Source organism: Podarcis muralis, chromosome 10, assembly GCF_964188315.1.
Source record: "Podarcis muralis chromosome 10, rPodMur119.hap1.1, whole genome shotgun sequence".
Lineage (NCBI taxonomy): Eukaryota > Metazoa > Chordata > Lepidosauria > Squamata > Lacertidae > Podarcis > Podarcis muralis.
The window spans coordinates 43,266,856-43,289,918 of record NC_135664.1 but is presented as its reverse complement, the minus strand read 5'-3'; the positions used below and the strand labels follow the sequence as shown (position 1 = coordinate 43,289,918).

Below are 23,063 nucleotides of genomic sequence, written 5' to 3'. Positions count from 1 at the left end.
TACTTTTTGAAAATCCTTTTTTTTTATGGTCAGTGCTCTTTCCCCTTTCTTATTTTTCTCTTCCTAAAGGTTTCTAACTGACTGATCATTCTTGGAAAAGGCTCACATTTGCTCTGTTTCTTGGCCTTTGTTTTTGCTAGGAGTTGCTCGTACTACTTACAGCCCCCTTTCTAGCTTTTGTCTTACCTTGATTATTTCTTTCGACTCTATAGTTCAAAATGTCTTATTTGGGGATGCTATTAGAGAAAGCTTCTGACTCTACTATTTTTTGAAGCAGCTATTTTAGTTTCTGTAGCTTTCTTAAAATGTTCCACTGCAACCTAACTTACTTTGAAATACCCGTTGTTTGCTGCTTTAATTTTAATCCCCATTTTGATACTGTAGCTTTTGCTGTTCGTTTTTCATCTGCTCTGAAGTGTTCTACTTGGCCTATTTCTAACAATTCACTTTCTAGTAAAGCTTCTACAGTGTTTAAAGAACCTTCTTCCTGTATTGTTAGCCCTACGTTTCCCCTCTTTTCCTTATCAAAGATTGCTGGCCCATGGCTTTTCACCACTGGCAGCCATTTTGCCTGCAGCCTCCTTCCCTGTCTCTCTCTAGGAAGTTTATTTTTACCTGTTTGAATTGTGTGGTCCCTTTTACTCTCTCCAGAAGCTTGATCATTTCCGCTTACTTTATCACTCTAGCTAGTGACCCACTTTCTTAAGCTTCCCCCTTTCTCTTAATCTCCTCCCCCCTGTCCAATTTGGGGGCCTTGTCTGTTTTGTTTTTTGTTTTTTTTAAAATATATACTAAAGTTCCCCATAAATATCCGGGTTGCAGTAATTCCATCTCCATTCAAGTTCTGGTGGGTTTGTTTGTTGTTATTGATGAGCAGGGAGCTCCAAACAAGTGCCACCTTTCCCATAGTGTTAGGCTTAGATTTTGAGTTTGATTTAGGGTTGTGCTGGGGGGCTACTCTGAGGTAGGCCCTGTTGGAAAGCATTAAGTTAGTGCATGGCAAACAGGATGGCATTACAGTCAGCCGTTGGGCTTAGAAGAGGTTTGTGGCTTTAAGGAACCCAATGCACCGTTGTTACCACGGTAACGAGATCCACAGCGCAGATGCTGATTTCTCCAACCCACTCTGCCTATCTGCTGCCTCCCATTTGAGCCCCATGATGGCGACGCCTTCCCCCCCACCGCTTCTTGACCCCGAAGTAATAGCTGAACGCTTTGGTTTCTATGATTATGTCGTCTTTATAGCCATGTTGGTCTTCTCTGCAATAATCGGCATTTTCTTTGCCGCCAAGGGAGTATACAAATCTCAGAATGACTATCTGATGGCTGGCCGCAGTCTAACTTGTTGGCCAGTTGCATTGTCCCTCACAGCCAGCTTTATGTCAGCGGTGACGGTGCTGGGGACCCCAGCTGAGATCTATCGCTTTGGGGTCGCTTTTAGTCTCTTCGTTTTCGCCTATACCATTATGGTGCTGATGTCTGCCGAAGTGTTCCTACCTGTCTACTACCGGCTGCATATCATCAGCACCTATGAGGTAAGCAGACTTTTAGCATCTCCTCCCAGGACTGTATGAATAAAACCCTCCAGGTTAGCCTAACAACATACGATACCCATAGTAAATATACCCCTAAGGCCTTTAAAAATAAATCAGGGGACTATCCAGCAAGTTACTAGTCAACGAAAACAATTCAGAATTGGATCTGGCAAATCTCAACGGACAAGGTACAGTATTTCACAGAGAGAGCTCTGTTCCTGTTCCTGCCTACTAGGAGCCACAGCTTCAAAGCAGAGCCGCTGATGATGAACTGAGCATGGGGAACATGCGTAAAACCCTTGAAGTTGATAGTATGGAAATGCTATTTCTTTCTTTTCCTCTGTTCCATCTGTTGTTTTTCTGGCACCACTTTCTTATATAAAAAGCAGTCATTTTCTCTAGCCATGAAGCCACTCCAGGGTCATCTTTGAAACTCACTTAACTAGAACAGGAGCAGGGAACCTCCATCCTTTAAATCAAACTGTCATGTGACAAAGGTATTTGAGAGCAGAAGCAGTAAAGGAGTCTAGAAATGTTGTGAAATGATGAAAAGCTGCAGAATGACTGCTCCCCACATTAAATGCCTTTTGCATGGTTGCATGCAGCCCCCCGGATCTCAGTGCGGCTCCCGGTAGTTCGGGCTGGCTTCACCCTCCCCAGGCTGGCTACCTGGAGGCCTCTGCCTACCTCAGCCAATCACCCAATCCTGCCTGAGGAGGTGTTGCCAGGTGATCGGCCAGGTAAGGGGAGGGACCACCCTGCCCACACAACAGACGGTGAATCTTACCTGAGAAGCGTCAGTTGGCTCCTGTGACTCATCTTGAGGATGACTCATTCTCTGTATAAATATTGTACAGTGGTACTTCGGGTTAAGTACTTAATTCGTTCCGGAGGTCCGTTCTTAACCTGAAACTGTTCATAATCTGAAGCACCACTTTAGCTAATGGGGCCTCCTGCTGCCACTGTGCTGCCGGAGCACGATTTCTGTTCTCGTCCTGAAGCAAAGTTCTTAACCCGAGGTAATATTTCTGGGTTAGCGGAGTCTGTAACCTGAAGCGTATGTAACCTGAGGTACCACTGTATTTGCTTGCAGGCAGACTCAGTGTGGAGCCTAGAGAGTCTGTGTCTGTGTGGTGGAGCCTGTGCTCTGTGAAGCCTGTGCTCAATGGAAACTCTGTGTATGCTCTGAAGCTAGTTTAATCTTCTGTTTGCTATGCTGTTATTTGCAAACAAGTTTATTTTAACTCAGTAAAGCTTTTATTCTTTTACTGAATATAACTGTGTTATTAATTTACGCTGTAAGTCACAAATTTGGCCCTCCAGGCCTCATTTGGGGAAGCCATGTCCACCCCCCTACATCTAAGTCATATATTGCATCAGGCATGGTGGGTGCATAAGGGTGGGGCATCAAAGAGCTTAAAATAAGGGTGGAGATATCAGGATTAAGCTCCTGGTGTTCCTTCACTAGAGCAAGATGTGCTTCCAACTGCCAATTGGCTGATGGGCAGCAGGAGTGCATTTTGCTCAAGGAGGGGAAAGAACTGGTGCGGCTCTAAATACAATAGCAACTTATTGCAGATCACGGAGGGTGTTTAACCCTCTCCTCTCATTCCCTTTCCCTGATCTGTAGTGCCTCCATTCCCAGGAGCTGTGTTTAGCTATAGAGAAGCTCTCTCAGTAACTTTGCATAGAATGTCACTGATGAAGTCTGTTCATATAGATATTTACTCAGAAGTAAATTTCAGGGAGTTCACTGAGATCTCACTCCCGAGCAGCTGTGCATAGAACTGCAGTCTTAAGCCTCCCCCCTCAAAAAGAAATCGTGCCAGTCCTATTTCTACATATTAGCTAGATTCATATGACTTTGTATGTTTTGTATCTAAAAGCAATTTGTCTCTTTCGCAGTACTTGGAGCTTCGATACAATAAAAAAATGCGTCTGCTTGGAACAGTGATGTTTATGATTTTAACGGTAAGTAAAGCAGAATTTTTTATTGATTATCCATACTAAGAACATAAGGGGATCCTGCTGGATAAGGCAAATGGGGCATCTAGTCCTTTTCTCACAGTGACCAGTCAGATGCCTATGGGAAGTCTGCAAGCAGGACCTCAGTTTAATAGCACTCTGCCTACCGGCTCTTCACAGCAGCTGGTATTCAGAGACATACTGCCTCTGAGAGTGGAGGTAGAACACAGCCATCGTGGATATTGGCAGGTGATAGCCTGATTCTCCATGAATTTGTCTAGCTGTCTTTAAAAGTCTTTGAAATTTAGTGGCCACCACTGTCTCCTGTATTTCCTGGGCTACAAGTTGTCGGACAAGGGGCTCGCCATGGACAGCGCCAAGGTTCGCGCAGTTTTAGACTGGAAAAGCCCACGCAATCGGAAGGAAGTCCAGCGGTTTGTCGGCTTTGCCAACTTTTACCGCAAGTTCATCAAGGGATTTGCCATGCAGACAGCGGCCATCACCGACACGCTCAGCTCCAAGAAGAAGAAATTCCTCTGGACGGAGCAAGCGGAGCAGTCCTTTCAGAAACTCAAGCGTCTCTTCGCGTCCGAAGTGCAGCTGCTGCATGTGAATCCCAGCAGACCCATGAGGGTGGAGACAGACGCCTCAGACAGAGCCGTGGGAGCTGTCCTGTTGCAACAAGACCAGCAGGGGGACTGGAGGCCGTGCGCCTTCTACTCGAGGAAGCTCAGCAAGTCGGAGCAGAATTATACCATCTGGGACAGGGAGTTGCTAGCCATCCATGCAGCGTTCAAGGCATGGCGGCACTTCCTTATCGGAGCCAGACACACAGTGCAGGTCCACACGGACCACAAGAATCTGGAGTACTGGCGCACGGCTAGGTTCCTCAACCAGAGACACATTAGATGGGCAGAGTTCTTCGCGGACTTCGACTTCAAGATAGAGTACATTCCAGGCGACAACAACGTGATGGCGGATGCATTGTCCAGAAAGCCGCAATACCTTGAGGAGGCGGCACCGTCGGCGGCCAAGCACATTTTCGCACCGGAAGCGTGGGCATGCACGTCGGCAACCGTGGACCTGGACGCCGTACGTCGCGCGCTGCGGGAAGACCCCTTCGCACAGGCCAAGATGGAGGAGGTGCACAGGGGCACAGCGAAGGCCGACGAGTTCCAGATACGCGATGGGTTGCTCCTCCACAAGGGAGCACTCTACGTGCCGGGAGACGACCTCCGCGCAAGGGTACTGCAGCAGCTACACGACGCTCCCACCGCCGGGCACTTTGGCAAAGAAAAGACTGTCGAACTAGTAGCCAGAGACTTTTGGTGGCCCAAGATGCGGGGGGAAGTAGCGGATTACGTCTCGAGATGTGACACCTGCCAAAGGGCCAAGTCAGTTCACAAACCGCCGGCGGGACTGCTGGAACCGCTGCAGACACCGTCTGAACCGTGGGAGAGGGTGGCCCTGGACTTCGTCACGGATCTGCCCAGTTCGAGGGGAAAGACAGCAGTGCTAGTGGTGGTGGACATGTTTACCAAAATGGCACACTTCATTCCGTGTGCGAAGGTAGCCACGGCAGAGCAGACCGCCAAACTGTTCATAGACCACGTGTTCAAAGTCCACGGTCTGCCACGGTCTATTCTCTCCGACCGGGGGCGACAGTTCATCTCGAACTTCTGGCAGAAGCTGATGGGCATTCTGAACGTCAAAGTCAATTTAGCGTCGGCGAGACACCCACAGACCAACGGACAAGCGGAGAGGGTCAACGCCATCATGCAGCAGTACCTGAGATGCTACGCCAATCAGCAGCCCACGACATGGGTGGACTACCTGCCACTCGCCGAGTTCGCTTACAACAATACGAAGCACGTGTCGACGGGGGTGACGCCGTTCTTCGCCAACAACGGGAGGCATCCCAGAACCTTCCCGGGTTTAGAGAGAGTGGGGGAGGGGGAGCCACAGGCAGCGGAAGCCTTAGCGTCGGAGTTGCAGGAAGTTCACGAACAGCTTAGGAGGCAGTTAGAACTAGCAAAGCACGCATACAAAGTGCAGGCCGACAGACACAGAAGAGTTGGGGAAGACATACAGGTGGGAGACTGGGTCTGGTTAGCAGCGCAAGCAGTGCCGACCAGATCGTTAGCGAAGAAGAAGCTAGGACATAAGCAGCTAGGACCTTACCAAGTCCAGGCACAGGTCAATCCAGTGGCCTTCCGGTTGGCTCTTCCGGAGGGTTCCAGAATGCATCCGGTGTTCCATAGATCGGTGCTCACGCCCTACAAAGCACCTCATAGATTTCAGGAGCCAGACACAGCACCAGACCCGCTCAGAGAAGGGCCCAGAAAGGGGGGGTCGCCAAGAAGGGGGCACATCAACGAGGTCACAGAGATTTTAGACTCGAGATGGGGGGAAGAGGGAGTAGAATATCTCCTAGCCAGAGAGGGTACCCCGGCCAGTGCTAACAGCTGGGTACCGGACTATGCCTTGGAGGAGCCTCTGCTCAAAGAGGAGTTTCATGCCCTCTTCCCACACAGGCCCATGCCAGCCGAGTATTTCGACGACTGGCTCTTCACACCCACTCTTTCAGCCAGCACCTTCCAGGGGTTCGCCTCGGACGAGGAACAGGCCCCAGTCACAAGCTCCCCGGAGGGTTCGCCACCGGGGTCTGCCTCAGACCGCTCTTATTGGTGGGACGATCGACCAGAGGAGCAGTGGCGCAGGGAGTGGCTGAGGGGTCCTTGGCAGGAATCACCCGCAGAGGGGAACGGGGGCGAGACGGACATGGACGTGTTGGGGGAAGACGTGGGGTTCGAGCAAGGAGGCAGAGAGATGGAAGCAGAGGAGAGCGACGTCGACGAGTACATGGGGGACGAACTGTATCCTGCACGCACCCCCGCTACGACGGAGCACCCAGTACCCACACCGGAAGGGGGGAAGGGGGGGCTTCGAGGGGGGGATGGATGTCAGGGGTTCAGGAGCAGAGGGACAGGAAAGGGAGGAATTAGAGACCGAGGGAGAGGAATCCGAGGGAGAGGTCAGCGATGATAGCCGTCCGAGGTCTCTAAGTCTCTCCAGCGAATCAGAGGATTCACAGAAAGGGGCTCCCGTGGTCAGAGCTAGGGGGTTGCCAGAGGGAACACCTCAGGAAGGAGGGGCCAGAGGGGACTCAGAGAGCAGCAGCTGGAAATCGGGACCAGCTTCCCCACCGGAGAGCAGTAGGGGGGAGGAGCCCCAGGCATCGGCAGCAGGCAGCTTTCCGTCAGCGGAAGGACATGAGTCAGGGTTAGCCACGCCTGCATCAGAGAGCGAGGAAACGGTCAAAAGGAAGGTCAGAGGCAGCGCGCGCCAAGTTCAAATGTACAAGAGGGTGGCGCAATGAGCAGCCCGGAGAAGGAGCCAGGTCCCAAAGCCCGCCGAAGAGAGGGGGAGGAGTCCGAGGGGTCCGCCTCCGAGGCGTCCAGGAAGGAAGGCACCCCGGGGGGTAGTAGGACCCAGAGGCGGAAGGAGAAACGAAGAAGGTGGAGTAAGGCTAGAGTCTTAAGCTGGTGTACAGGGGGCGGAGACTCAGACGAGGCTTCGCTGGTCTAGGGTCTAGACGTAGAGACGCACGCTAGGGCTTGAAAATGGAAACTAAACTTCAATAAAGACTTTTGTATAGTTCTACTGGCTAGCGTTGGTCTTCTGTGAGCTGGGACCTGGAGGCAGTCTCTGACAGTATGTATGGTATGTATATGTTGTTGTTTGTGTTCTATGATTGGTTATGTTCTTCAACTCCACTCCCCTCTTTGCCTAAGCACTGTGGGAGCTGTTGAACAGAACTTGATGCTTTTGTGCTTGCTCCTTGCAGGGAGGGCATCCCTGCTGTAGAACAAATAATTCTGAGAAAGAACATCTAACATGTGTGTTTATTTCATCTCCTCAGATATTATACACTGGAATTGTTATATATTCTCCATCCCTGGCTTTGAGTCAAGGTAATGTGAACACATCGTTTAAAACCATTAGCAAAGGACAAAAAACTAATGTTGACTTAGGTGGTTCACTTGTGTGAAATCTCCAGTACCTTTGTGAAAAGCTTGAGTCAAATTTTGCTTACCCTGTAGCTTGTGAATAATAAGACAATGAAATCAATACACCTTGTAATGTTTCAAATATATGTGGTAGTTGAAATAATAACTCTTATAATTTGGCTGTTCATGAAATTCTTTTAATCATTTGCAGAGGCGTTATCCTACTCCAGCTGGGTTAGGTCTCAGGCCCTGAGGTTGTCTAGAACAAGACTACACAACAGGTCACATTGCAGACTCAGGCCCAAAGCACAATAGCATTAAGCAAAGTCAAAGTGAAGCAGGGGTCAAGCACAAAGGTAGAGTCCTGAGTCAAACATAATCCAAAAGCACAGCTGTGAGGCAGAGGTCATCCACTAACAGATCAGCCAGAACTCAGGTTGCAGGAGTAATGAGCTGAAAGGCATATGTTGTTTCAGCAAGTAGCAGACCTTAACTCCCAGCCTTTGCTACCTCAGCCTGAACTCCCTGGCACAGATGCTTTTGAGTGTGAGACCCTCTCTGGTACCTCTGCTGCTGGAGACCAACTCCAAGGGTCTTCCTTGGAGGCAGGCCTGGTGAGATGTCTCCCTGGATTAGTAGGGTTGGGGTTGGAGGCTCTGTGAGGTCCCGTGGGTTTCCTGGCTCTGGGTCCCACTATTCAATGGGATTTATTTCCAGGTCAGTGTGTACAAGATTGCAGCTTTTAGTCTTTTTGTAATGTGAGAGAAGGGAGAAGAATTAAGGAGAGTCTCACTGATAAGGGCATTCTATAATCTCACCAGGGTCAGATTTGAGGAGACCCCCCCAATGCAGTCACACCTTTTCCCTCCAAGGAAAGACAGGAGATGGAGCAGGGCATAGTGGCAGGAAGACACTGCAAGTGAGAGTCAAATTTGACTCCTACTAAAAAGTGGCACAGCCGCTCTCCCTTTGCTAAAGTGCTGCTTGAGGTCCTAGTGAGGAGAGCAGAAAAAGCATCACAGCTGCCAGTAAGAGATCCTTCTGAGCTATTAGGACCCTCGACGCAATACCTGGCCTGGCCAACTACAAGCACTAGACTGAATGTCATCACCTAGTAGGACTTTTCCCTTATGGTCACCTGCATCACCTATTTAGGGGAAACCTGGAGAAGGGCCTCCTAATGATGATCTTAAGGTATGGCAGGTATGTCCTTCCACAGTTCAAGTATGCTTGCTACTCACCATCCAAGTAGTATTTACATTTCTTGTTTATAGCAAACTTTAAATTCATAAATGTCATGAAGATTTGTATGTGCACTTATTGTTTTGTCTTCTTTGCATGCATGCATGCATAAATAAATAAATAATGTTTTACCACATATCCCTAGAAATGTTTCAAAGAATATTTATGTATTTTCCCTCCCTTTCAGTTACAGGATTTCAGTTGTGGGGGTCTGTTATTTCAACAGGAATAGTCTGCACTTTCTATTGCACTCTGGTATGTGAACAGTTCACTTTAATAAACATTGTGGTTCCTGGATGTTCCTGTAAGTTTTATAAATCAACAAATCGATCCCAACTTTTACTTTCAGATTTGGTATAGGATTCTACTTTTCATGATCTATGTATTTATGTTATATCAGCCTTGCATTCAACCTTGCCTAGAGGCCTTGGGTACAATGAATTCCTTGCAGTGATTCCCCCCCCCCCCCTACTATTATTCTTGCTAGAAGACACATTTTTTTACCTTCTCGTCAGTGCTGGTCACTGAGATAAGAGCATACAAGTGATTTCCAGGAGGTCTCCCCTATCCAAGTGCTGACCAGGTCCAAATTTTCAGCAAGGTTGTGGCTTCATGTGACTTTATACCACATCCTGAGTCTAAATTTTCTTAGCAGGCTTGTAAAATAACGTTGGAGGCTAGTAAGTATTCCGGGCTTATCTACAAAGCTATGCTACTAACACATACAGTACTGGTTTTATAATATTGTAAAGTTCATGTTTTCCAGAAAAAAATGCTTAAAAGCTTTGTTTGATGAGATGCTGTGAATTTTCTGTTCAACATCTCTAGCTCCATGTCACAGCAATGTAGTGTGGGTATATCATGGCATCAGTTACATAGATGTCTAATATGTGAATCTCTGGATGTTTCTAGAAGGATGCTTAATATTGCAAGTGGGTTGTTGGTGACAGGGTTGGGTTGTTGTTTTTTAACTTTAAAAATTTTCCATGGAAGGGGTAAATCTGGATTAAATGGGGGAGGAATACAGACTGACATTTTGATGCCAACAAAGTTCTGTGGTTGCTTTAGGAAACTTCCATGCACGAGGACCCCACAATAAACACCTGTCTGTAAGAATCCTGTGTACAAATATTCCATTTCCTAGATTAAACTGAAGGAAAGAGAAGGAAATCTAGTTCCTGGATCTGGTTTAAAAAGTTAAGAAACGCATTGTGTAACTGGGTAAAAAAAGGATCATTTTTCAGTGCTTTAGAGTTAAGATGGAAAATTTATCTTGCCCTCCCATCCTATATTAGTTCTATGCTGTCAGAAAGGAATCTTACATATAATTTAGAATATGTTTCTTTTCATATTCTTTTCAAATTGAATCTCAGCCAATGGCTGAGATTGTTTGATTTTCAGCTGAAATACAAGCAAAGTTCAGCACTTCTTAAAACTTCCTTTTCTGAGGGCAAATAAATGTTTAAACTTAAACATTTAAGAAGAGTTTGGATTTGATATCCCACTTTATCACTACCCAAAGGAGTCTCAAAGCGGCCAACAATCTCCTTTCCCTTCCTCCCCCACAACAAACACTCTGTGAGGTGAGTGGGGCTGAGAGACTTCAGAGAAGTGTGACTGGCCCAAGGTCACCCAGCAGCTGCATGTGGAGGCGTGCAAACGCGAACCTGGTTCCCCAGATTACGAGACTACCGCTCTTAACCAGTACACTACACTGGCTCTCTTTAAACATGCTTAAGCTTAACAACTTTAAAAGAGAACAATTAAAATTTGTTGAGCAAGGACACCCGAGATGCTTGTATATTGATTGATTGTATTCAAATGAATCCCAAAGTGGCTTACAAACAATAAATACAGTGGTACCTTGAGTTACAAACACTTCAGGCTACAAACGCTCCAGGTTACAAACGCCGCTAACCTTGAAGAGTTACCTCGAGTTGAGAACTTTGCCCCAGGATGAGAATGGAAATTGTGTGCTGGCGGCGCAGCAGCGGCAAGAGGCCCCATTAGCGAAAGCACGCCTCTAGTTAAGAACAGTTTCAGGTTAAGAACGGACCTCCGGAATGAATTAAGTTCATAACTAGAGGTACCACTGTAACAGTAACATAATGCAGCATGATAGAACATCTATGAGCAAATATATGTGCATATATCTATACAGACAGAACTGACTTTTTTAAAACATATACTGCATCTGCTTTTCCTGTATAGGGTGGCCTAAAAGCAGTGGTTTGGACGGATGTTTTCCAGTTTATACTGATGATAAGTGGGTTTCTAGCCGTGATTTTTCGAACTATAGTAATTAAAGGAGGATATACTGCTATTATGGATGATGCTCGTCATGGAGGAAGACTAAGACTCTGGGAGTAAGTGTTTCCTTAGTATGCTACCCAGGATATTCTTAAAGGTTTTGAAAAGTTTGGGAATTTACATTTCAGTGGGTGGACAACTCAAGAGAAAGTAACTCCCTTGATAAAATATTGATCTCTGAGTGGTATTAGAACAGCAAATTAATGGTAAAGCTTATAAATGTGAAATGCATACTTGCTTAAGACTTCAGTCCTATTGGATTGGTGATGGGGGAACTGAAGACCATTCATCCTGCCTTGTGCTCCTGCTCTTGCTGATAAAGCAGGAGTGAGGATGGAGGTGCATATTTGGAATCTTCTATCCTATTTCCACTTTTTTTGGGGGGGGGGGAAACCTGTATCCTTCCCATTGTTCCTAATGGCAGGAAAATAAAAGGAATTGATTTATGCCAGCTCCTGGGTTGGCATAAATCTCTCCTTGTTTGCAATCATGTCAATGGACTGGGGAGGCTATGGCCCTCCCACAGCAAACCCACCCCCTTCTGGCTATATTGATGTCAGAGCTCTGAAATCAGTAGAGCACAGGCTATCAAGTAGAGGAATTTCATTCAAAGTTCTAACATTCCCCCTTTCCTCCACTGAATTCTTCATTTTTTTTTTCCATGTCAGAACTTGCACATTACTTTTATATGCCTTTTTCCTCTTAGCTTTAACCTAAGTCCTCTGCAAAGGCATACGGTGTGGACAGTTACCATTGGCGGCAGTTTCACTTGGCTTGGCATATATGGAGTAAATCAGTCTCAGGTTCAACGGTACCTTGCTTGCAAATCAAGACTTCATGCAAAACTGTAAGACTACATATTGTAAATCCATTCTTTCAGTCCAAATATTCTCAGGTGCACTAGCGGATTCCTCATGTGCTCCTGCCTGTGAGGATTGTTTGATCTGTGTTTCAACTTACGGGTGCTGGATATGTGATTTATTTCCCATGCAATATCTTTTTTTTTTTTTTTTTGCATGGACCTCACCCAGAAAAGTGATCATAGAACCTTAGAGTTGGAAGAGATCCAAGGGCCAATCTAGTTCAAGCCCCTGCAATGCAGGAATCCTATCAAAAGCATTCATGACAGATGGTTACCCAACCTCTGCTTAAAAATCTCCAAGGAAGGAGAGTCCACCACCTCTTGTGGGAATCTGTTCCACTGTTGATCAGCTCTTATTGATTTGCAAACAGAAGCTGGTTTCCGGTTATGGAAAGTGATTATTGAGTACTTTGCCATTTTGCTGAATCTGCTTTGCTGAGTCTATTAAGGCGTATAAGTTGCATATTTGCTAAAAGCCTCTTAAAGTTATTTAAGTTTCTACTTTGCAAAATGATAAAGTGAAATTAGATATCAGTGTTTGGTTTAGCAATAAACTGTAGTCTTGCCAATCCATGAAATACCTTCTAAATCAGGAAGAGAATTTCGAAGGTAGTCCTACTGGATACAGCAAAGTTGTCCAAACATTTGGTGGTGTGCATTAATTTGTAGGGATTACCTTGTGCCTTAGGCACGATGTATTTGCAGCTGTGTTCATAGTATCGTAGAGTTGGAAGGGACCCCAGTGAACCTCTGTTTTCATATAATTTCAGCAAGAACAATGCTTCTTTAACCTACTTTTCTAACATTTTCTTACAGCTCTCTTTATTTAAATCTTATGGGACTTTGTCTAACTCTTAGTTCTGCAGTATTCAGTGGACTCTCAATGTACTCCATATACAAGGATTGTGATCCATGGACTTCAGGCTTTGTGGCAGCACCAGATCAGGTTTAGTATTACTGTCAAGCGAAAGAGTTACCGGTACACACAGAATAGATCAGACTCATATTTATCTTCCATGTAACTAAGTTTTAAGAAGGCCTTTTGGAAAGATAACATAATTAGCAAGTTATGATTGTGAGGGACAAGGAAAACTGCCACTTTACTTGAAATAATAGACAGATATAATAAAATCATGAAGCAAGGAACCCTCTCATTCCCAAACAGAGCAGGAATTTCAAATATGCATCTTCTGTAGAAAGAAATAATATATGTTTATGCAGCCAGGTTGGTTCAGTACAATTACTTGCCTATTTGGCTTGCGAGGCATCTACTCATGGACCTGGTCTCTCCTATTTGTCCAAAGCAGGGATATGTAATCAGATTTTTTCCTGTAACTTTTCCCTCTGCTGCCTCTTCCTCCAGTTCAAATATGTCTCTCGCTTCTTCTTATTACTCTGCTTTGAACTCATACCTGTTTCTCCTTGTACTTTTTCTCCCAGTTCACCTGTGTTTTCCCTTCTTCCTTGCTTTCTACATGCTCTCCACAACTCCTCTGGTCCCTTCTTTATCTTTAGTGCTTGAATTCACTCGCTGGTCTTGCCTCCCTCACTTCTTTCAGCTGCAAGTGATCACATCCCTTTTAAAATGGGCTTCTAAGCCCACGGAGAAAACTAGGAGGCCTTTCAAGTGGTCTGTATGCCAGCCCCACCAAGCTTCTTCAATGCCTGGGCCACTCCAGCTGTGTGTCAGTCCTCCATGTTATGGCAGAGAATATGCTCAGAATGTAAGCACATAGTGCCACACCCTGTGAATCTCAGCCACAGTAGTGTTTGGGTAGGAAGCACCCAAAATGCCAAGGTGTCCTCTGTGTTTGGTAGCCAGTGTACATTTTGCCCTGAAGCTACCACCTTTCTCAAAGGGTTTACATGGAACTTAGCTGGAGTAACAAATCGTTCTCAGCAAACAAAGGGTACTTCTCCCAACCTAGTGTGTTATGTTTAATAATCAATGGAGTGTGTGTGTGTGTGTGTGTGTGTGTGTGTGTGTGTGTGTGTTCAGTGTTACAAGGACATGCACAAACCTAAATAATTTCAAGTTAGATTTTTATTTCAAACCATGATTGAGTTTCTAAACTTCAAATAAAAAAAGTTTACTATTTCTTTTTTTCCAGCTCATGCCGTATTTTGTGTTGGAGATTTTGGGTGACTATCCAGGAGTTCCAGGACTTTTTGTGGCTGGGACCTACAGTGGGACATTAAGGTGAGTTTCAGTGGAACATCCAGGTCATTTTTAAGCAACCCTAGGTCTAGATTCTAGAAAGTTACTGGCGACTTTCAGCCAATTTTTAAAATGATAAAACAATGTCTCTCTGGCCAAACTAAGCATTATGCTGAACACACAGTTTGATATTGCATTTGGAAAAAAAAATTCAATAGCAGTTGTGAAGGGAGCTCAAGTGGAACCGTAACAAGTGAGTTTAACCCGTTCCCTCAGTACTGCAGGCCTGATTAAAATCTGCTATTTGGCACCGGAGGAAAGCTGATTGACCTTCCTCACAGTTGCTGTTTAAAGTTAAAACAGCAAAACGTTCATTAATGCAAAACGAGCCAAAGATCCCTCTAGTCCAGCACCCTGACTTAAAGTAGCCAGCCACATATCTAATGGGAAACATGCAGGCAGGACCTGAGAGCAACAGCACTCACCCCTCCTGTGGTTTCCAGCACCTCCTCCAATGGTGGAAGTAGAGTGTAGCTGTCGAGGTCAGTAGCCATAAACAGTCATATCCTCCGTTATTCCGGTCCCCTGTTAAAGTCATCCAAGCTGGTGGCCTTCGCTCCATCAGGTGGTAGTGAATTTCATAGTTTCACTTTTGTCTGTCCTGAATCGTTCAACATTCAGCTTCATTGGATGGCAAAAATGGATAGTATCATGATATAACATGCAGTGTGACTCTCAATCATATGTGTAGTGGTACCTCTGGTTAAGAACCTAATAGTTAAGAACTTAAGCTCCCATCGCCTACCAGAAAGGGCACCGCTGTTCCAGTTCCTTTGTGGAGCCTCTGCCATCCCGCAACGCCGCCGCACCAAGACGGGTGAGCGGACTTAGTTGCCTCATCACAGCCTCACTGGCACTGTGATGCTTTGGGGTATATTAGCTCTGTGACTTGGCACAAGTACCTTGTCATGGATTGTTACTGCAAATGACCAGCTCACCAAGTGGTTAATGTAGGAAAGTCTTACCACTTTTAGCACTCATCGGGCTCAGTGGCAGGAAAAGCTCTCATCAAGCTTCCATAAATACAGATGACAGACTGAGAATACGATGAAAAGCCATTACCACTTTGTGAATTGTATTGGGACAATGTTTCTGTCGTAGCTCAAGTTTTGTTCCTCCCCACCCCTGCTCCCAAAATTGTATCAGTTTTAAAATATTTGTGCAACCACAACACAAATGCAAACCTCAGAAAATTTTAATTTTATATTCTTTAGTACAGTGTCATCCAGCATCAATGCATTAGCTGCTGTAACAATTGAAGACCTCATTAGACCTTATTTTAAGATGTCTGACACAAGCATGTCATGGATTTCCATAGGAATGAGTAAGTTTGTATGTGATATTTTATGTTTTTAAATAAAAAATCCCATTTTTTCTCATTAACTGTAGAAGTTAAGATACATTTAAAAATCTGAGTGAGGCTTAGACATAATAAAACTGTTTGTAAATGCAGCTGTCTCGTTGCTATATAGGATTATGCCTTGTATATAGAATAAAACACTAAAATCCAAATGGAAAAATGACTTCAAATGTGTAATAAAGGAAACTCACTGGACAGCTATGTGGAATAAGCCACCCTTTGTTTCTGGTTTGGACATCATGTCAGGGCAGACTTTGCCTTATTTACCAACACCATGACAGGACCAGTGGAGGAACAGAGTGGAGCAAGAACTTAGTGTGTGCCAGCATGCTGCATGTTAAACCATAGTTTTGTAAATCTATAGTTCAATGTGACAAGTGAAATGGGTCTGTGTCTTCCATCTGCTCTTTGTAGTCTTGTTTACATACAATTTTGCACAGTGATCGTTTGGAGCAGAGATAAGTGGCCTATGGCCCTTCAGATGTTGTTTAACTCCAACTCCCATCAGTCCCAGAAAACATGACCAGTAATTAGGGATGATGAGAGCTATAGTCCCACAACATTTGGAGGGCTACAAGTTCCCCACCCTGATTGTTTTACATATATTTTTTATATTTAAGATAGTGGTGAGTTTGCCTTTTGGGCCTAGGTCTCCTAAACCTCTTGCATCTCTAACTGTTAAGCCACTCTGGCTCTCCACTATAATTTACTTTAGACAGTATCATGACAGTTGCATCAGGAAGTCTCAAGGAGCCAGACAGAAATACTGTGCAAAAAGCAACTGATTAGAATTATGGACCTGCATCAGTCGCAAACTGTATACAATGAAACATGTACAGTAAGGGTCAAGGGTTGCATTGATCCACGACCAACCTCCAGGGCTTGCCTGTTGAAGTGGGTATTGTAAAAGTGGCCTTGGCCCCAATGAATAGAGGATCTGTTGGCTTGAGAATGAGAAGTTACATTGGCTGTTGTGCTCCATTATTCTTCACCAGCATTTGACTCCACCTCTCTATTGTGGTAACCCACTGAGCCACTTGGTCTTGCTGATCAGAAGGTTGGCGGTTCAAATCCCCGCAACGGGGTGAGCTCCCATTCCTCTGTCCCAACTCCTGTCAACCTAGCAGTTCAAAAGCTGCAGTGGGAAGGTAAACAGCATTTCCATGCACTCTGGTTTCTGTCACGGTGTTCCGTTGCTCAAGAAGCAGTTTAGTCATGCTGGCCATATGACCTGGAAAGCTGTGGACAAACGCCAGCTTCCTCAGCCTAAAATGCGAGATGAGCACCGCAATCCCATAGTCACCTTTGACTGGACTTAACCATCCAGCGGTCCTTTACCTTTTTACCCAGTGTTACAATTCTGAAGTGCAGACACTCTTCATGACAAGCCCCCACAGTCAGACCACCATAGCCATACCCCTTCTCAGACTACACAGCAGAAATGCAATTTCAACCGATGCAGACATTATTGCTTTAGTACCAGATTTAGTGCTCTGATTTGCAGAACATTTAGCCTTATGAAGAATTCTGGTGGTTGTGGGCTCCAAAAGTTGACCAAAGGAAAAGGACTTTATAATTTTTCAAAATAGAAGTGGCAGCTGACATGCTAATGTAAGCTACCTCTTTCTCTGCTTAGGTTACACAGTGGTTTCTCTCTGATAAAAGCTTATTTATTTGGCATGCAGAGGATAGCCCCCAAGAGATTATGTCATTGTTTCTGCTGTGAAATGTGGTAGAGCTTTGTCCCAGCCCATCTACTTGTTTGCCCTATACTCTCTGTTGGTGCCTGTGCTGCCTACAGCTTCATGCGATGCCTGTGGAAAATGTATGATCGCTACCTGTTGTATTTCCACTGCAGCTATGGGGCTGCACAGGGCCACCTGATGCTCCGAAAAAGGAGTCCACCTAAAATTGCCAATACAGCAGCCAAAATGCTGGGCCATAATTAGGCTGCAAGTTAGCCATACCCAATGTACAGTAAATTATTATCATCCATTATAACATAGGATATAACATAGGGTTTCCATTTTTATGCATGATAATCATATAATTAAACCAGTATCTAACATTTTTTGTTGGTGTTTTTTTAAAAAGAAAAATCATATTCACTTCCTCCAAGGGAGTAAAATTTTGTTGGTTTTGGTAATTCCTAGTGGCAAACTCTAATATACTCGGTGTCTTTGATTTTTTTATTAGAAGGCAGAACGTCTTAAATAAATCTTAAACTTATCAGTCTGTTTCACATATGAATAAACCATATAAACTTTGCATAAATTTATTCATTTAGACCTGCTTTTTGGTGCAGTGTGCCTTGCCATGGCTGGCGTGGCATCCAAGATGGGTGGTTTGTTACAGGTAAGCATTTAACGGTTATTCTTAGACTTCTAGTTTTTAGAAGAATTTGTTTAGATTTTGTGAATCTAATTATATATTCTATATTCCTCATTAAGTGCTCTGCTGGCAAGTTCAGTGGCTAAGGGGTTGCGTTCTGACTCTCAGAGGAAGGAAGAGGGGCAGTGGCCTGAACTAAGCACCTGCACTGCCAAAATTGTCAGCAGAGCTGCTGGTTTTAAAACAGTGAGGAAGGGGGGGGGGTGAGTGTCGCTGCTGATGTGTCAAGCTTCGCCATCACCTGAAATGGCAGGTTTCTTGGAGCTGTATCTTTTTGAAGGGCCTCTCCTAAAAAGCCCTTCCATAGTCAAATGAACTTCAAAGCAGGGTGAAAGAAAAACAGAACATACTTTTTGCTAATTTACTTTTTGTTTTTGCTAGTCCCTGTATTTACTAACCACCTTGATTTTGTTCCATCCTTCAGGCTGCGCTCAGTATTTTTGGAATACTTGGTGGACCTCTTTTGGGAATATTTTCTTTGGGCATGCTTTTACCTTTTGCAAATCCTACAGTAAGTAATTCTTTTGTCTTCTGCTTGTTAATATGCAATGGTATAAGAGAGCTCATTTTATACTTTGATATTTTAGCAGTCCACAGAGTATTTATAGTGCCTTCATTATTTAGTAACTTTACACAGACACATGATTTGTTCACACATAATGCAAAGCTATGGTTTTGCATTCTGTCAACAGGCATTCAGGAGCACAGTGCTCATTCACTCTCCTCCTCTTGTCTTCTGGTTTGTAATGATTCCTTGCTGCCTACCCTACTTTGAGACAAACCATTGCCTGCCATTTTGTCTTATCCAGCAAGGTATGGTTTGGCATTAATGAGGATAGGAGACAGGAAACGGTTGTACTCTAGAGAAGAGAAAGTCTGTAAGCCTAGATTCCTGACTTCATGAATAATGGTTTGAGGTGATGTCTTAACCACCCCAGAATAAAAAAAAGTGAAATGAATGCTGTCATCCCCCTGATCAAAATGCTGATGGAGATATTGAGATGAAGAATGAAATGAAGCATTCGAAAGAGGAAATAGAGTTAACGTCTTATTTCAACTACCTTTACATAGTCTGGCTACATATGTGTTACAGTCATGGCAAAGAAATAACAAAATTCTTTAAATCCTAAGTGACTGTAGCAGAATGAGTTTAAAAAACGGGTGCCCAAACACTAGCCTCCAGGAATCCTGTATTTGATTTTAAACATTAGAGTCAGAACCCTTTTTGAAAGGATTTGTCCCTATTGTTCATGTTGAGTTTACATTGTGTGTAATTTTCTACTTCTCAGGGTGCATTTTCAGGTCTCATGTGTGGATTTATTATTACATTATGGGTTGGATTTGGGGCTATCAAGTACCCACCCTCTCGCGACAAAACATTGCCGTTACACCTTTCAACAGCAGGCTGTCGGAAATACAATGTTACTCTCACCACGCCATTAACTACTACTGTGCATACTACACCTGCTCAAAGGTATGCATAAGACTTCAATTATATGTTAAATATGGTTGAATGATGTTTCATATTTGATTTATTTTTTTTACACAGAGTGTTTTATCAAGCTCTTGTTGGCGTCTTAGGACTTCCTTTGGGAAAGCAAAAGCATTAAATGTGAAATGAAATGATACACTGAATGTGGGACTATATTCTAATTAAACAATGAGGGCCTATTTGCTGGAATAATGTCCCTTTGTCCACTGGCATATTAATGCTTTAAGATTATCTTCAAAATAACTAGAGTTTAACCAAATTTACTTGAGGCTTTTTTTGTCTGTCTGGAGGCTTTTGCTAATGAGTTTCATTAGATGATGTCAAGTTTGGGTTATTTATTTATTTTAGTTATTATTTATTAAATTTATATCCTTTGCTTCCACTCAAAGGTGTGTTTGTTACCCATAGAACAGAAAAATAAAGCATTGTGCCAGAATCTGTACTATCTCTTTAAGACTGCATGCTGACTGTTCAATCCTATATATGTCTGTGCAGAAATAAGTCCTACTGAGTTCAGTGGGGCTTACTCTCCAGTAAGTGTATACAGGATTGCAGCCTTTGTCAGTTTAAATTGCAGTATGCTTAAGCTAATTTTTGGATATCAGTACAGCATAATTTTGGAAGGAAATGTTTTTCCCCTTTTCAGATCTTTTCTTCAGGAGTATTGGTACTCGCTGTCCTATCTGTACTTTAGTACATTAGGAACTTTGATCACATTCATTGTGGGAGCCATCGTAAGTGCAATGACAGGTAATATTTTTTTCTAGTTTTGATTAAGCTTTGATTAAAGCATAGAAATCCGCAGTCTGAAGCTCATTTGAATTTGTATTGCTATGTATCTTTAATGAAGCAAAACATGCATGTAAAGTAGTATTCAGGGAGCTGCATCCATGATAACGTGTTCAAAATTTATCCTGACCCAAGTGTAGTCAAAATATTTTGATTATTTTGAAAACAGGACTGTTAAGAAGTTACCCATTGGAATGGAGATCATATTTGAATAGATGATTTAGTTCCTGGGAGTGTACTGTATGTCCCTTTCTGGAAAGAGAGCTCTCATCTTGGAGAGGTAGATCTGATGTCAAACGCCACCTCCTCACCATTATGGAAGCTTCTATGACCCTTCCTCTACTAATGCCATCATTTGAGCTTTGACATCATTCAGGCCAAAAAATAGGCATGTTGGTCCAAGAAAATGGAATGTTGTTTCTTACCATTCTTTACCCAGGGGAAGGGGGAGCAGCTCCTCCCTCTAGCTCCAATACAGTGGTACCTCGGGTTACTGACGCTTCAGGTTACAGACTCTGCTAACTCATAAATAGTACCTTGGGTTAAGAACTTTGCTTCAGGATGAGAACAGAGATCGTGCTCTGGCGGCGCGGCGGCAGTGGGAGGCCCCATTAGCTAAACCTGGTACCTCAGGTTAAGAACAGTTTCACGTTAAGAACAGACCTCGAGAACGAATTAAGTTCTTAACCCGAAGTACCACTGCACAAAGGACTAAGCAGATTTCTTAAGATATACTTTGTTGTGAGGGAGCATCGCAAGATGCAGCACAGTGACAAACCCCAATAATTCTCAATAAGAAATTGAGGAAACATAAAAGACACACCTGAATGTTCACCTCAGAAGTCAACAGATGAACTGCTTCTGTTTCTATCTCAAACTCCTTTAGAATTGCTAAGTTAAAAGCAGATTTTCAAAGCTGGGTTCTAAGGCCTCGGAGGTGAGCAACTTCCATGAGGTACACAAATATGGTATGGGGGAAAATAAAACTAGGAAGAAAGGAAAAACAAACAATGAATTTCCCATAAAGCTCACCATCGCCATTTTGTGTCATATTATATATTGCACTTAAAGCGTTAGCTGAGTCCATGTTACTAGTATGACATAGTAGAAAGAATGATGGGGCAAGGGAGGGCAAGGGAGTAAGGACTCAGTGGGCAGGCTGAAGCCCACCTGAAAGTAGTTCCAGGCCCACTAGTTGGTTCCAGCTCACTCTTTGAGCAACACTGTTCTAGCATGTTAGTCCTGGAAACCTAGTAGTTCAAAAGCACACTAGTGCAAGTAAATAAATAGGTACGCTGTGGTGAGCAGATAAATTGCGTTCCTGTGCGCTCTGGCTTCTGTCACAGTGTCCCATTGCGCCAGAAGTGGTTTAGTCATGCTGGCCACAGGACCCGGAAAGCTGTGGACAAACGCTGGCTTCCTCAGCCTGAAAAGCGAGATGAGTGCTGTGCCCCATAGCCTCCTTTGATTGGACTATCCAGGGGTCCTTTACTTGGAAACAAGTTTAGTATATCTGACATATGGCAAGGAGATATCTTTGGAAATAATCCTCTTTGCCTCACATGACATAAGATTGCTGAGTAGCTATAGAGCAATTTCTAAATTCCATCTTTGTTTTTTGGTTCTGAGAGGAGACTTTCTCTCCAGAGGGGAGTGAGCATGAGTAGGTCATATCTGTGCCGGAACTGAATTGCCTTGTGTGAGATCATGTTGTTAATCTAACTATCTTCTAGGAGGATTGCAGCAAACCGTGGAAAGCAGACTTCTCTTTGGCAAAGACGACTTTATAGGCAACTTTGTGTTTTGGAAATCTAAGTGGGTAAGTATCCTTTTGTAAGTCTTTCTCATACGTATTTCATAGGCAGATAGTGTCCACCCGTCTAGATATCCTGTATGTATTCAGAACCTAATCTCAGACATATTGTGAAGCATGCATGTAGTAGAAGCATGAAACATATTGGCCTCTGCCAATAAAATTCTTCATGTGAAGTACCAGCTCCATCAAAATATATTCGTGTTTGCTCGTCACCCTTTAATATGTACTCCCTTGCTCTACTTCATGGCATGAGTAGATAGGATCTAACGGCAGGTGCCAAATGTACACACACAAGAGCTGTATGTAGCTTTTGCCTACACAATGCTTTTGAATGTGAAAGAACTAATCTAGAGTGTAATCTAAGAAGCCTTATTTTAACATACACACATCATTTACTGGAGTGGAGTCAAGCAAGGTTATACACGTTGGTCTCAGATTTTACACTTAAGACCATTGAAATTAGTGGTCTTAAGTGCAGTTGACTCTGCACTGGACTATGGTTATAAAGAGAAAACAAGGATTTTTCTTATACATGCAAATTTATGACCATTACATTTTCAGGTACAGCTGTATGAAAAGCTTCATCCAAAGGTTAATCCAGAGGAGACAATGGTTTCTGAAGGTGCTGTAGAAGGTACCACGAATGACACGGAAGGGGGAAAATAGAGGTGCACAACAATTAACGCAGTGGAGTACCAAGTCCAGCAATGTTTCATTTTATTCATTGTATTTAAAAATGGAAATTTTGGTGTGTGTTTTTTCAATAAATCTGTATTGAAGCAGTAGTTGGTTTGTTAACCAAAGTGTAAGCAAACTGACTCAGTTTTGGGTAAACGAGAGCCTATGAAAAAGTAACAATCTGATTAAAATTGAGTATAAATCAAAATTTGAAGTGCAGTATATAGATACCTGCCTCACTCATTGAAGAACTTTAATTATAGTTCTGTTTGACTGGTTGGAAATCCTGTGTACAAGATAGCTCTTCTACATTTTGTTTATACCAAGGGATTACAATGAACACTTCATTATGGCCATAAGACCTGTTTAGGTTGAAACGCAGAATAAGAGTAACA

General features: G+C 43.8%; 1 protein-coding gene across 2 annotated transcripts; it reads left to right on the top strand.

Moving 5' to 3' along the window:
* The first annotated feature begins 737 nt into the window (after positions 1-737).
* Positions 738-22,772, top strand: LOC114605336 (sodium-coupled monocarboxylate transporter 1-like). 2 transcript variants are annotated; one of them, XM_077934872.1, is made up of 15 exons: positions 738-1,535; positions 3,441-3,506; positions 7,423-7,474; positions 8,940-9,007; positions 10,964-11,118; positions 11,769-11,909; positions 12,783-12,870; positions 14,036-14,124; positions 15,357-15,466; positions 17,790-17,857; positions 18,318-18,404; positions 19,183-19,367; positions 20,032-20,135; positions 21,908-21,993; positions 22,552-22,772. In XM_077934872.1, the coding sequence occupies exons 1-15, from the start codon at positions 1,065-1,067 to the stop codon at positions 22,654-22,656; spliced, it is 1,875 nt and encodes a 624-aa protein (XP_077790998.1). In that variant the 5' UTR covers positions 738-1,064; the 3' UTR covers positions 22,657-22,772. The 2 variants fall into 2 exon arrangements, with proteins under 2 accessions (XP_077790998.1, XP_028602319.2); XM_028746486.2 differs by having other exon boundaries at positions 12,741-12,870.
* Positions 22,773-23,063: the final 291 nt, after the last annotated feature.